This window comes from Anarhichas minor, unplaced genomic scaffold (genome assembly GCF_050575085.1).
Source record: "Anarhichas minor isolate MPS153535 unplaced genomic scaffold, ASM5057508v1 ptg000031l, whole genome shotgun sequence".
In the NCBI taxonomy this organism is placed as follows: Eukaryota; Metazoa; Chordata; class Actinopteri; order Perciformes; family Anarhichadidae; genus Anarhichas; species Anarhichas minor.
In genome coordinates this window covers 2056263-2068869 of record NW_027466477.1, presented here as the reverse complement: position 1 = coordinate 2068869, position 12607 = coordinate 2056263, and the positions used below count along the sequence as shown (strand labels likewise).

The 12607-nt window shown below is 43.2% G+C and overlaps 1 protein-coding gene across 1 annotated transcript; it reads right to left on the bottom strand.

The window, feature by feature from the left end:
- Positions 1 to 1564: 1564 nt before the first annotated feature.
- slc26a2 (solute carrier family 26 member 2) lies at positions 1565 to 9657 on the bottom strand. The gene is made up of 5 exons (XM_076105281.1): positions 9567 to 9657; positions 7249 to 7868; positions 6875 to 7165; positions 5722 to 6170; positions 1565 to 4419 (listed from the first exon to the last, which is right to left on the bottom strand). Exons 2-5 carry the CDS (start codon positions 7852 to 7854, stop codon positions 3630 to 3632), a joined length of 2136 nt encoding a protein of 711 aa, XP_075961396.1. The 5' UTR covers positions 7855 to 7868; positions 9567 to 9657; the 3' UTR covers positions 1565 to 3629.
- Positions 9658 to 12607: the final 2950 nt, after the last annotated feature.

Here is a 12607-nt window from a genome sequence, read left to right as displayed (position 1 = left end):
ATCATCATCATCAGCTCGCTCAGCTTGAACCTCGAGAGTGAAGACAAACTGCTCTTTGTGGCCTGTTCGGTCTTTACTCACCAGCGTGTTATTATCTAATTGTGCTAATTGAGCTGAGCAACGTTAGAGCGTCAGAGAAACACAGATTTTTAACGTGAAGCTTCTTCATTCTGTGTTTCAGTGGTTTTAATCACAGGATCCTTTTGTTTCGTAGAGGAGACGTCTGTGATAAAAACCTTGAACCATGAACACTGAATAACAACTAACTAAGACCTCCCATGATCCCACACTACTTCACTACATCACCGTCTTTTGTTTTGATTTTGAGACCCAAAGAAAATGACACAATGTGCGTTTAAGAAATCAGTATGTTGAAATGTCTGTGTTGTCTATTATCACGAGGGAAAGGATCTCTAGATGTATAGAAACTAGTTTGATTGAGTTTAAGTTCAGTCGACGTTGGTGTCGTGGGTATTTTGTCTTGGTGGTGTTTTATTTGGGATTTCAGGGACCTGGACTCAACTGTTGACTGAACCCTCAAGGGCTCTCATGAACCTTGAAACCAGCATGGACTTTAATCTGGAGCCTGTGTTACTTTTGTCTTTTCTAATTTGTCACTGAGGGAAATTCTCAATGAGAGAAAAAGGTTAAAAACGAGAACGATGTGGTTTGAATTGAGTCCTGAAGTTCATTGTTGCGCATGTGTGTTTCACAGGAAGGGAAGACAGGACTCTCAATAAATATGTCAGTATAGAGGAGTGATGTGCAGGTTGGGGATTCACCGGAGTAACAACACATGATGTCAGTTTGTGTTTCTGGGTGAACAAAGGTCATTTAAAAGGTTTTGTAAATGTAACATTACATTAAAGAACAGAGGATTTTCCTCGAAGCATATCGATAAGCAGCCGTAACACTAAAGAGTCGACAGTAAATACTACTCCAGTCAGTATTAGCTGAGTACAGTGTTGGTTTATGAAGAGCTAATTGATTAAACCTGCTTTACTAAATCAACAGCTATGGGTACACACACTCTTTGAGTTTTCCCGTTATTGTTTGCGTGTCACAACGTATTTCTTCATATGAAACAATATATAATATATATTTTACATCAGGAGAGTGGACAGAGGCTCTACCAACTGACTTTTACAAAGTTTTTCCTGCAGCTTAACAAAGCCCTCTCTTCTTGTCATAGGCTCTCTGTATTCTGGATCTATAGAAAAGAAGCTTCACCGGCTACCGTTTTATACCTGCACGAATATTAAAGAAAAGAAGCTGTGAAAAGAAGTGAGACGGGTGTGGCAGACTCTCTGAGCTCTTTTCAGATTAACGGCTGTTATTTAAGGAGACGGGGTTTAAAGGTTGTAAAGAGTAAAGTATAGTCCGTGCGAGTCCTGACGTGTGTTCGGTAAACACAGAGCCGCACTCAGTCGGTGCCGGTTTAACTCATTCACATTTGTACAGGTCACAGTCCGGGTGTTGTTTTTGGCTGACAATGGAGCTTTTGATTCTCTATTAATACCAAAGTATAATAAATTGTAAATATAAATTCAGTAAAACAGACAAATTCAACGTGTTTCAACAGTCTTTTATTAGAGATTTGGGCCAAAGTACACTGACGCACAGCGATTTAAGGCAACAAACTTTATTCGAAGACTTGACATTTTGATGCTAAGTCAACTGTCAAAATAAAAGTTGACTTATTTTGCATAGATTTCAACATATTTATAAATGTATACAAAATAATCTAAAACTATGCGCGAACCTGTAATTCACTTGTCAGGATAAAAGCATTAAAAAGCTACAAACACACTGTAGATGCACTGAGTTTATGCCCAACAGGATTCATTCTCCCTTTTATGTTTGTGTGTGAACGGAAAGGTTCATTTCTGCAGCATCTTTCAACAACAAGGCAGTTCAGATAACTTTACAGAAGACCTTAATGTACAGCATGTTTGGCCCTGTGGAGGTTTCTTGTGAACAAACTAAAGTCATGTTTACATTCGGTGTTACTGAACAGAATGCATTGTGGGTATCCTTCAGGTTTAACTAATGCGAGTTCATTCCAGCAGCCTTCTTCCCTTCCTCTTGCTGGTGCATTGATCTGTTTTGCGTCGCCCGTGTGAAAAACTCTTAACCTTCAACTAAGAACACCACCCTGTAACCAACCCTTCTATTACAGAAATAGAAATGAATGGACCTCCATGATTTAAACAATAGTTTCACATGAATGCATTTAATAACACACAGGCTCCTCGTGTGATGAGCTAATCTCTTGCACACAAAGACGTGAGCTAGTTTGAGCTTCTACCTTAAATTCAACGTGACCGTGTCCTGGAGCTAATCTCACACGGCGTTCACACAAAAGTGCTTTTCTTTCAAACTTTGCCCCCATTCACCCCCCCCCAGCTGATAATCATGTACTCACCGAGCTACAGTAACAGTCAGTAATGTTGTCACCCTCAGCAAACAGGAAGTACTCTATCAGAGGGACACATGGTTCAGTGGAGACCTGCCAGCTTATTCAAATAAAAAGGAGACCGTTCACGTTAAAAACACGACCGTTGTTCTCATGAAGTAACCGGAAAACAAAAAACTTTAAAGAAATGGTAACGAGAAGATTGTGACTCACGAGCTTATGGAAAGAAATGATGTACATCGCAACAGTAAAAAGGTGACCGTCAATCATACGACGAAGGCCCTGATATGAAAACTTCCAGTACGTGTGTGTGTGTGTGTGTGTGTGTGTGTGTGTGTGTGTGTGTGTGTAGGTGTAGGCATCGCTATAAACTGCAGTTCGGCTTCATGGAGGCTGCTGAATGTAAAGTACACAGAAACACACTGCTTTGTTTGCTCGAGTCGAGCTTCTCCCATCGAGTCAGTCACAGGTCATCTACTGCTTTACGGCTGTGTAAACATGACCACCGGCCTGAGAGGAAACCGCATCGTGGACCATCAGTTACAGTACGTTCATGGTTCATGTTGTCGAAGAACTGCACAGTATGCATTTAAAAAGGAAGACTTTTTTTGCACTCTTCCCAACAGACGTTATCTGACCCAAAATAATCACAGGCTTGCAAATGATGGACAGGAGCTCCATGACAGGGTTATATTTATATATATCATTATAGTTAACTACAGTCCTTGCTGTGAAATATAATACACGTTTTCATCCACTCTGCATGTCACTACATATTGTAGGGACTCTAGTAGTGAGATCAAAAACTTCAAAATGTACTGTTATACAGTAGATGTAGGAAGTAAACGGCTATTGTACTAATACATTAGATGTACATTTTCAATTTCAGTCATTCAAATTGAGTTAGGACGGACCTATAAATAAATATTTATATATAAATAATATATAGTTTGTAACCTTTCCTTTGGGTGTTTGTACACGAATAATAAAATGTGTCTCAAAGTGAAGTTTTCATTGTTTCTATAAGTTCTTTGGCTTCGTTTCTATGAGGACGACTTTAAAAGATTCTAGAATCACAGGATCGTGCTGAAACTGTGTGAAATAAAGACTTGTCTGCAGCAGTCGTGTAGATGTGTGATACCGTAGCATCACAAGGCACATCGGTAACAATGGATATTGCATAAATGTAAACAGATTTGGATAAACAGATCTCTCATTTGCCACCATAATCTCCGTTTGGAGCGGAGAGGCTTTGGACGTAGGCGACGGCGTCTGCGATGGTGAAGAATAAGATGGTGTCTTCTCCTCCGTCGTATCCCCCTCTTTCCAGTGAGTCCAGTACTGAGGTAGTACACTGGGCCAGGACAACCTTGATCCCGAGTTCTGCGTAATCTTTGCGGACGTCTTTCAGAGCGTTCACTCCGGCAGTGTCTAGAAACAAGATGGCGCTGCAGTCGATCACCACGCTGCGTAAGCTACGGGGCTTCTTGTGGAGCATCAGGGTTACAGTCGCTCCCTCCTCTTTACCGTCACTTTCTGACTTCATATTTGGGACTCCTGCGACCTCCTCCTGCTGTTTGTTCTTCTTCTTGAACTTCATGAGCTGGGTTTTCTCCTTCACAGGATCGAGCCCCACACACTTGTAGAGAGATTTCTTGAACATGCTCTGGTTGGCGTAATAGATTGGAGCCCCGTACCTGAACACGGCCACGTCGGGATGCGTCCGGAGGCCGCGGTAAGAAGACAGGTCCTCGTAGTGCTCCCTGGTTGGAGCCCGGCCGAGCTCCAGGACCCGGGCTTGCTGGGTTCGGCCCAGGACGCTGAGGGCGGACACCAGAACCCCCACCAGCAGACCCAGCTCTGTGTTGACCAGCGCCGAGGTCGCCATGGTGGTCAGCCAGATGGCGGCGTCCACGCGGTTGACCCGCCACATGCCGGGAATGTCGAGGAACTTCCGTAAAGCTCCGCGCAGGTTGACCAGGATGATGACGGCTAACACACACCTGGAAAATACGCAGGAGAGGGCAAAGGTCAGGACGTAGTGGTGTTCATGGAAGAAGAGTGAAAGCTTTAAAAGAAGACATTTGTTGGCTTCAAGGCCTTTAAACTGCCAATGGCTTTTTAAAGGATGACAGTGAGGGGAAACGGTTGAGAGTACCAGACATAAACCAGATTAACAGACCAAAAAGCGACACAAAGAAAGTCAAATAAAAGATAATCTGGCCTCAGCAGCACGTGTGACATCATTGATGAAGACTTCCAATCATCCGCTGCAGTCACAGCAGACGGTGGTGCTCACACAAGCCTCTCCCAACAGGTGAGGAGTGTCTACCTCTGTAGTTTACAGTGAATTCATCTGCTTTAATTCATCACTGTGAGATATTCTAACTTGCACAGCCTCTGCAGAGCGAGCCGAGTCAGCATTGACCCTCACCTACAGGTCATCTGCGTTTGTCTTTTCGTGGTCAACAAGATAAGAACATGAAGTACTCCTGAGAACTCGAAGGAAACCCGTCGATACTGAAACAAACTGAAACATTGGAATGTGAAGTTTTTTTTTTCTTTTCTTCAAATGCATCGACCTGGTCACACAAATGAAACGTTGTGTTTGCCGAGTACCAACATGTGCGTAGCTCTTTGTTGCATGTGGCTGGTGATGTATGATCTAGAATCACGATGGTCCTCGAGGTGCATTTTACAGATCAGAGATAAATACGGACTCTTACGGAACAGCCCGACTGTTTACGTGCAAACTTACTGGTCGAGTTCAGGGTTCTCTCAGTTTAGGGCCTTTAAACACCAGGAGCCTTTCTTTCAATCTTTGTGCAATTTAAAAGGCAACAAATCGCGTTGTGCAGAACATACATGTTTAAAACGTACGCTATAGTGTACCATAACACGGAGGCTCCGTAGTCCGAACTTTATTACTCCTTTCAACCTTGAGAAAAGCAGCGCAGACCGGATCCACCTGAAATCAAACTCACTCAGAGCACTTCTCTAAAAAGGAAACTCACTAAAATATCTTTACAGTATCTGAGTCTTTACCACAGTTCACCTCAGACAGACTGACAGATGCTGCTGTGGATCTATAGGATCAATAGTTGGTCCTCTTCCTGCACATCTATTAAAGCCTTCGCTGCCGGTATGAATCGTTTTGATGAGGAAGGCGAGTATTTACTCTCCACTTGTGATTGTACACGTTTTGTGAGATGTTAATACTGCTACCATCTAAAAGCTGGTTTTACTGTATGACTCTGTTGATGCAGGTCTTCTCCAACAACAATCTCCTCATGTGGTATGCTTACTTTTGAAGGGAATAGAAGAGAGGTGCGATAACCAGCAGCACCAGCAGCAGGACAAGGGCGCTGACCAGCCCAGAGACCTGAGTCTGGCACCCGGTGGACTCCTTCACGAGGGTCTTGGTCAGCGCAGCGCTGCTGGTGAAGCAGCGGAAGAACGACGGCAGGATGTTGCAGAGGCCGATGGCGTACATCTCCTGGTTGGCGTCCACCGTGTAGCCGTGCTTCTTGGCAAACATCTCCGACAGTGAGACGGTGATGGCGAATCCCACGATGGCGATGGAGAAGGCGTCGACGGCCACGTTGGGGATCAGAGTCCACATCGGCAGCTGGGGAGGGAGGAAGCCCGTCGGGATGTCGCCCGCCACGTCCGACCCGTAGTCGGTGTTGAAGTGTCCAAAGTGAGAGGCCAGTGTTGCTATTATCACCACGAAGAGCTCGAAGGGGATTGGAGCCTGGGTAAACAAAAGAAACAAAGACAACGCACATCATTCTGACATCCTCACAGATAGTGGGACAACAAATGCAAAGTTTGGTCTAAGGCGGGGAAAGATAATGCTACATAAGTCAATAGTTTATCCGGTCTATGGTGGCCTTTTGAGGACAACCTGAGCTCACTCTTAGCTCTACATCCCATAGTAGTTTTAGCTTCAATTAAATGCTCAGCTCTGCTTTAGCTCAGCTGTGCTTTTGACCAATGTACTACAACCATTAGCATGCTAATGTTAGCACTAACCTCAACGTATCGCTGAGGCTGATGTGTATTTATGGTCAGATTCTCAGCCCATCCTTAACCACATCAAACATTTACCCAAACAACCAGTTTAAATGATGTACTGGAGATTAATTATCTCAAAACATACACCTGATGATAAACCACATGTTGTATTGTGCCTTAACTCAACTTTCCGCTTTGGAGGGTCAATTACAAGTAGAACATTTGAAATGATATAAATCTCAATGTATTTCACACTGGACAGACGCTGTGGATTGACGGAGTGACCAAGTGATCAAATGGATGGATCGGTACGTTAAGTGCTTTCTCACTGAGCCAGTTCCTCTTTAAATTTGAAGAGGAACTGGCTCTCCGGTCTACTGGAAGTAGCAGATTGAACAGGAACCTTTCCTTTCATTATAATGAACAAATAGTTGTGTTTACCTTCAGCTTGGCTTTGAAGCGATTGTTGAGCTCCTTGACGGGTATCAGGATCAGCAAACACACCAAACTGGTCACCAGGTCACACACGTTGGTGTTTGCCAGGTTGGCGAGCAAGCTGTACCAGGTCTTAAACAGAACGAACCAGCCCTGAGGCCTGGGGATCTTCAGGCCCAGAAGGTATTTGAACTGGGAAGTGAAGATGGTCAGGGAGGCTCCTGTAGCGAAGCCACTGAGGAGGGAGTCCGAGAGGTAGACTGAGACGAAGCCGACCTGGAAGATGCCCATCAGCACCTGAGAGGAAGAGATAAGTAGTGCAGTTTAGAGATGCCAGCCATGGAGGAGAATAGATGCAGTTATCCTTCCTGCTCTCTTACCTGGTAAACCCCAGCAGTAAAGGTAAGTGTTGCTCCCACCGCGATAGCGTAGCAGCTCTTGTCACATCCCACCCCGACGGTGCCAGTCCCCAGGTCAGCCAGCAGGGCGGCGCTATCGTTACCGCCGATGCCGCCGCCGCTCCCTGTGAGGTATCCTGCCAAAGCCAATTCCCGATCCACAACCTGACCCACGAGCAGGCAGAGCACCCCGAACACCCCCGCTGAGATGTGTCTGGAAGTGCCGAAGATCGCGTAGATGATCGAGGTGAAGAAAGAAGTGTAGAGACCGTATATGGGGTCCTGACTGGCCAATAGGGAGTAGGCTATGGACTGAGGGACCAGTAGGATCCCCACAATCAGCCCCGACATGGCGTCGCCCAGCAGCCATTCCCTGAGCTGGTAGCGTGGCAGCCATCTCAGGATGGGGACGAAGCCCAGTATTTTGGATTTAGCTTTCTTTGAGGTGCACACGCAGTGTTTCTTCAGACGATGCGACACAACGGACTGCCAGCTTTGGGCCGTTTCCTTCTCCACTCGTTCCAGAACGAGAGGCTGCTGCTGGTCCCTCTCGGCTCCATCTTCCTCTTCTTCTTCACTGCGAGTCATGATGGAGCCCTTATCTGTGGGGGGGGTTGAAGAAAGAGTTTTTCATTTTAGTCATGAAATATAAGGACAACAAATATCCAACTCATCTGTTTGCACATCGTGAAAAAAACAACCGCGAATGACGGTTTAGAAGCATTGAGGAAGCGAAACGATGTGCTATTGTCACCGTCACAGGTCAGTGGGTGTCGGCTGAAATGACATTTTGCTGATGCTAAAAAAATGATTTCCTCCTGTTGAAGTTGCCTCACAATACAGATATACACTTCCCCTTATTCATAGAATCCAGCTCGTGCTTTTAGTGACCCTCAGACAGAAGAATCCTTCATTACCGGCCTTCACCAGTACTGATAAGAACTACACCAAGGACAGAGTGAACGGGAAGCTCAGGGCAAAGACTGACATCCCATAACATACGTTATTATCTCTACACAGCATTATGTAAAGTGACTGGATGATGATTTCTATTGATGGTGAAGTCACCACACGTTTTTCAGATTGATTAATCATACTTTATGGTATTATTGTCCCCATTTGAATAAGCAAATACATGCAGAATACAGAATAGAAGAATAAATTTAAAGTTATGCAATATTGACGCTTTACAAAGCGTGCAGAAACAATGAAAGAAGAGAGAATATTAATACAAGTATCGTCATTCAGGAGACTCTTGTACTACGTTATCAAGTACTAACGAGACACATTCAACACACACAAAGAATACAATGAGGGACAACTGTGTGAATAGAAACACGGACTAAAGACAAGATGCTGCTGCATTGTTAGACACTAAAACACCCGTCAGAGGAACAAAACATAAAGCATGCAGGTAGATATGAGGGTCGACGGACAGATGACAGTGAGGTGCAGTTCTAGTGCTGACAGAGCTGGCTACTAACGACCATCTCTTTAACTGAGCTACATGGACTGTGTGTCTGTAGGTCTGGTGCTCTGTGGGATGGAGCTCCATTCTAGTGCAGCTTGTACAGAGAACGCAGACCGACTGAAAGCACTTTTCCTGAGTGAATGCAATCTCCTCCTGCTGCGCCGACATGCGGTTGATCTTGTGATAAGAAACTGTTTGAGAGGAGGAGAGGTCAACAATGTGTTATCTTCTCCATGAGACAGACACGCACACATTTAATCACGTTCTCCCGACTAAACAACTTCTATTGTTTTAGTTTCCTGCTGTTCAAACATTACAACGATCATATGTGTGAAGAAGTCCCAACTCCTGTAACAAACAAAGTACAATGCTGGATAAACAGCTGGTTATGTAACGTAGTTGATCACATTTAAAGCTTGTTTAACCAATCAGGTTTACTGGAACTCCCTCAGAGAACTCCCACGTGTCATTTACACGTTCAGTGATTCAACACGTTAGTCTACTTTTACTTCAATCACCATGAACGTCTCTGCAGACTTCACGCAGTCTCAAGTATTATGACGTCAATATGATTACAGTGACGTTCGCCTGTTTAGTTTCCTTAAAGAGTGTCACATCAGCGTCTATAACACGCTGAACACACAGTTTAAGTTACTCGACCAGCATGAAGTCCGACTATGAATGAGCTCCATTGTAAACAAGTTGACAACGTGGACACCAGCTGGAGCTTCACCTGAAGTAAGTCAACAAGACAGCCCGCTGTCCAACAACAACAACAACAACAACAACACAAACACAATGTTGTTGTTTAATGTGCACAATAACTCACCTGAGCTCGAATCAGTCGCGGTTTGACGAAGTTAATTCAAAGTTGTGTTCCGAGCGTCATTCCGCCTCATTTTAAGCCGCAGCTCCGTGCGTAATGACGTGACACGGATGCGTGTGTTCCGCGTCACGTGACCCGCTGAGACCAAGATGGGTGTGTGTTGGAAGATGCGTCACTTTGTAGCGACATAAGACGCCACTCGATAAAACTACATTTACATTAGTGACGACATGAATGCAGAACTTTAGGCAGAGGACGTTACTGTGTGTGGTTATTGTCGTAAGATATAAATAAGTGAAACTTTATACTATGACATACTGGTGAAAACCTTCCAGAACTATATAAGCTATGGCGGATATCACAACTTTCCATTTCCACGACTGACTGAATCAAAACCTAAAACGCTGAATTCTTATTAACGCATACAACAGAGAAAACACAGCGAGAAACATAGTGAGGTATCAATAGGAAGCTGTCCTCAGGTCTAATAAGCCAGTTCCTCACGTTACTGTTGGTTTTGGGGTTTCCAGAAATAGTGAGCGCTCCTCTTTGCTCTGCTACTCTCTGAACATGCCCTCATAGGTTGACACCTTACAAGTTAAACCAGCTGTACATTAGTGAACGGGTTTATTTCGGTATCTCCAGAGACATGACTTCTGTTCTTGCTGTTTGTTATTCTCTGTCTCAGATTGCTCAGAGCGGCTGTCAGGGTGCCTGATGTTTGCACTTCATGGTCACAGTAGGCGGACACATGATACGTGATGAGCTGGAGGAGAAACAAATGAGTGCAACACTATGAGATAACCAACGGTACAGAATAATGTGGACTGTGTCAAAGGTAACTCAGGGGCAAAAAAGGAGGATAGTTGGTGAGCGTTTTGCTGAAGCCCTACTAACTAATAACACGGTTTATTTTAATATATGCACATGTGCACAGTCATAAACCTGTTGAGGGAAAGTGGAAAAGAACTGACAAGAAAAGTACTTTTCTTCAGGCCTTATCTCATGGTTAACCTTGAACCACTAATACGATACGGTTAGCAAGTCATAGAAAATAGGACATTGAACAGATGACGTTATGAGTTCTTAAGATAAACTGTTAAGCAACTTGATTAACGACAAAGGTTGAAAATAATCAAAACGCTGGTCTAAACTTCTACAGCCACACATTATATAATCAACTGTTCCTCCATATGGTCTCCAACTGGTTTAACAGTGAAATAAGAAATGACGAAATGTAGTTTAAAATCCTTCAGCTCATGAATGCAACATAACTAACTAACTTTACCTGAAATAGCAGACACAAGTGTGAACTAGTTGTCTCACATGAAAGCCTGTTGGCTCTTTTATTCCAGAGATTCTATTGTCAGGAATTACTAAAAAATAAGTAATTTGCATTTAAACTCTCTCTTTTTTTATTGATTTGTAAACATTTCTTCTCCTCCAGTTTACAGACTCTGACTGTTTGGATCTGCTCGTTGAGGTTTAACAGAATCTGAGTATATCTGTTTCTTTGAAGTGTAGAAATAAAAATACATCTATTATTACAATATATTCATCCGGTAGAATAAAAAGACGTTAAGGTATCTGCAGAAAAACAAAAGATGCAAACAAGTGGTTGGTAGGCCTATGTATATAATATATATCTAATATATAATATGAGAACTCATTCTCATGACACTGCACTAGAACCCACACGTGCTCAGGGTGTCTTGTCGTGAGACAGAAAATAAAAATCAACCCCAGGATGTGTCATTAAACATGACAAGGTATCGTAATCGCCGTGTTGTAATTGGATGCAGGCTTATGTCCACACATGAGCATTTAAAAGCTTCCAGGTAATCCCCTTTCTGTTCTCAGACACCTGCAGGTTTGGAGAGCAGGACAGACGGATTACACACTTTGCTGGAGACAATACAAGGACTTTAACAGGTAGGACTGTTTACCTTTATTAGAATAATCTACACAATCCCAGATGTCTGTTCTATGCCATTATTGTGAAAACTTTATTAATGAATTTCTATTTGAAGTACCTTGAAACAGGAATGGAAATATTAAAGTGACTCGTCCTGTTGTGAGAACAATCTGCAGAACGACGCGGTTCAGTGAACTTGGCCTGAACATTGATGTTAAGATTATTTAAGGGGATGACACCCACTTTGCTTCTATCACAACCAAAATGTTTTTCTTTCATAATTTATGTGATAATAGAGGAATGATTTTAAGAGTTGAAGACATAGAAATTGAAGTTGTTTATGCGAAAGAAAGGGGTTTTGTTTTTCATTTTGTATGCGTAGTTTACATACATGTAGAATATGACAATAACAGATTTCGATATACTATGACATCATCCCTCCAGAATCGTTGGCTCTCTTTTAGTGAAACTGCGCCAAACGATGAGGAAATGTAGTTAAAGGAAACATTACACTTTATCATAAAACAAATAAATCTTTTTAAAATTGTTTATTTTGCGTTCGGTGAATCTGAGGTTTTGACGTGTGCTTTGGATCGATGTGTTGGACGGTCCGGCCCTTTGTCTGGTTTTCATTTAATTAATATCTGCTGGTGTTAGGATACATGGACTTGGATTCAGTGGAACCGTTCTCCTTACGGTGCGTGGAGTCTATATATACGTACATCTTCTTCTTTACAGCTCCTGTAGCTCAAAACCTTTTAATTATTGTCCCGAAAGTGTTAAGAGATTTCCTCATATCACCTGCCTGATTTGTGCAGCTCAAACACTTTTTGTTGCTCATTGCCACTGTGCTCTCTGGTCTTTCCCATAGTGATGAACGACTAAGGCTACGATCCAATAGTCTTCTTTTGACTAAGGAAGGTTTCTATCTGAGTCAAACAGGAGTATCTGAGTGGCAGACATGATGGAAGCCGGTTGAATTCTCTAAAGAAGGAAACATGCTTCAATTCAATCCAATATATCTGTACAGCCCAAAATCACACAAGCTGTGCAGCATTCAACATCCTCCGTCTCTGGACCCTCTCATCAGAAAAGGAAAAACTCAGTTCAATGCTTCCTTTGCTATCTC

Excerpts from the sequence above, each read along its gene's own strand:
- slc26a2 (XM_076105281.1), bottom strand. The coding sequence starts at position 7,854 with ATGACTCGCAGTGAAGAAGAAGAGGAAGATGGAGCCGAGAGGGACCAG. Across the intron at positions 7,166-7,248 it reads TTACTGCTGGGGTTTACCAG|GTGCTGATGGGCATCTTCCA; the intron begins GTAAGAGAGCAG and ends TCTTCCTCTCAG. Across the intron at positions 6,171-6,874 it reads GCTTCAAAGCCAAGCTGAAG|GCTCCAATCCCCTTCGAGCT; the intron begins GTAAACACAACT and ends TTGTTTACCCAG.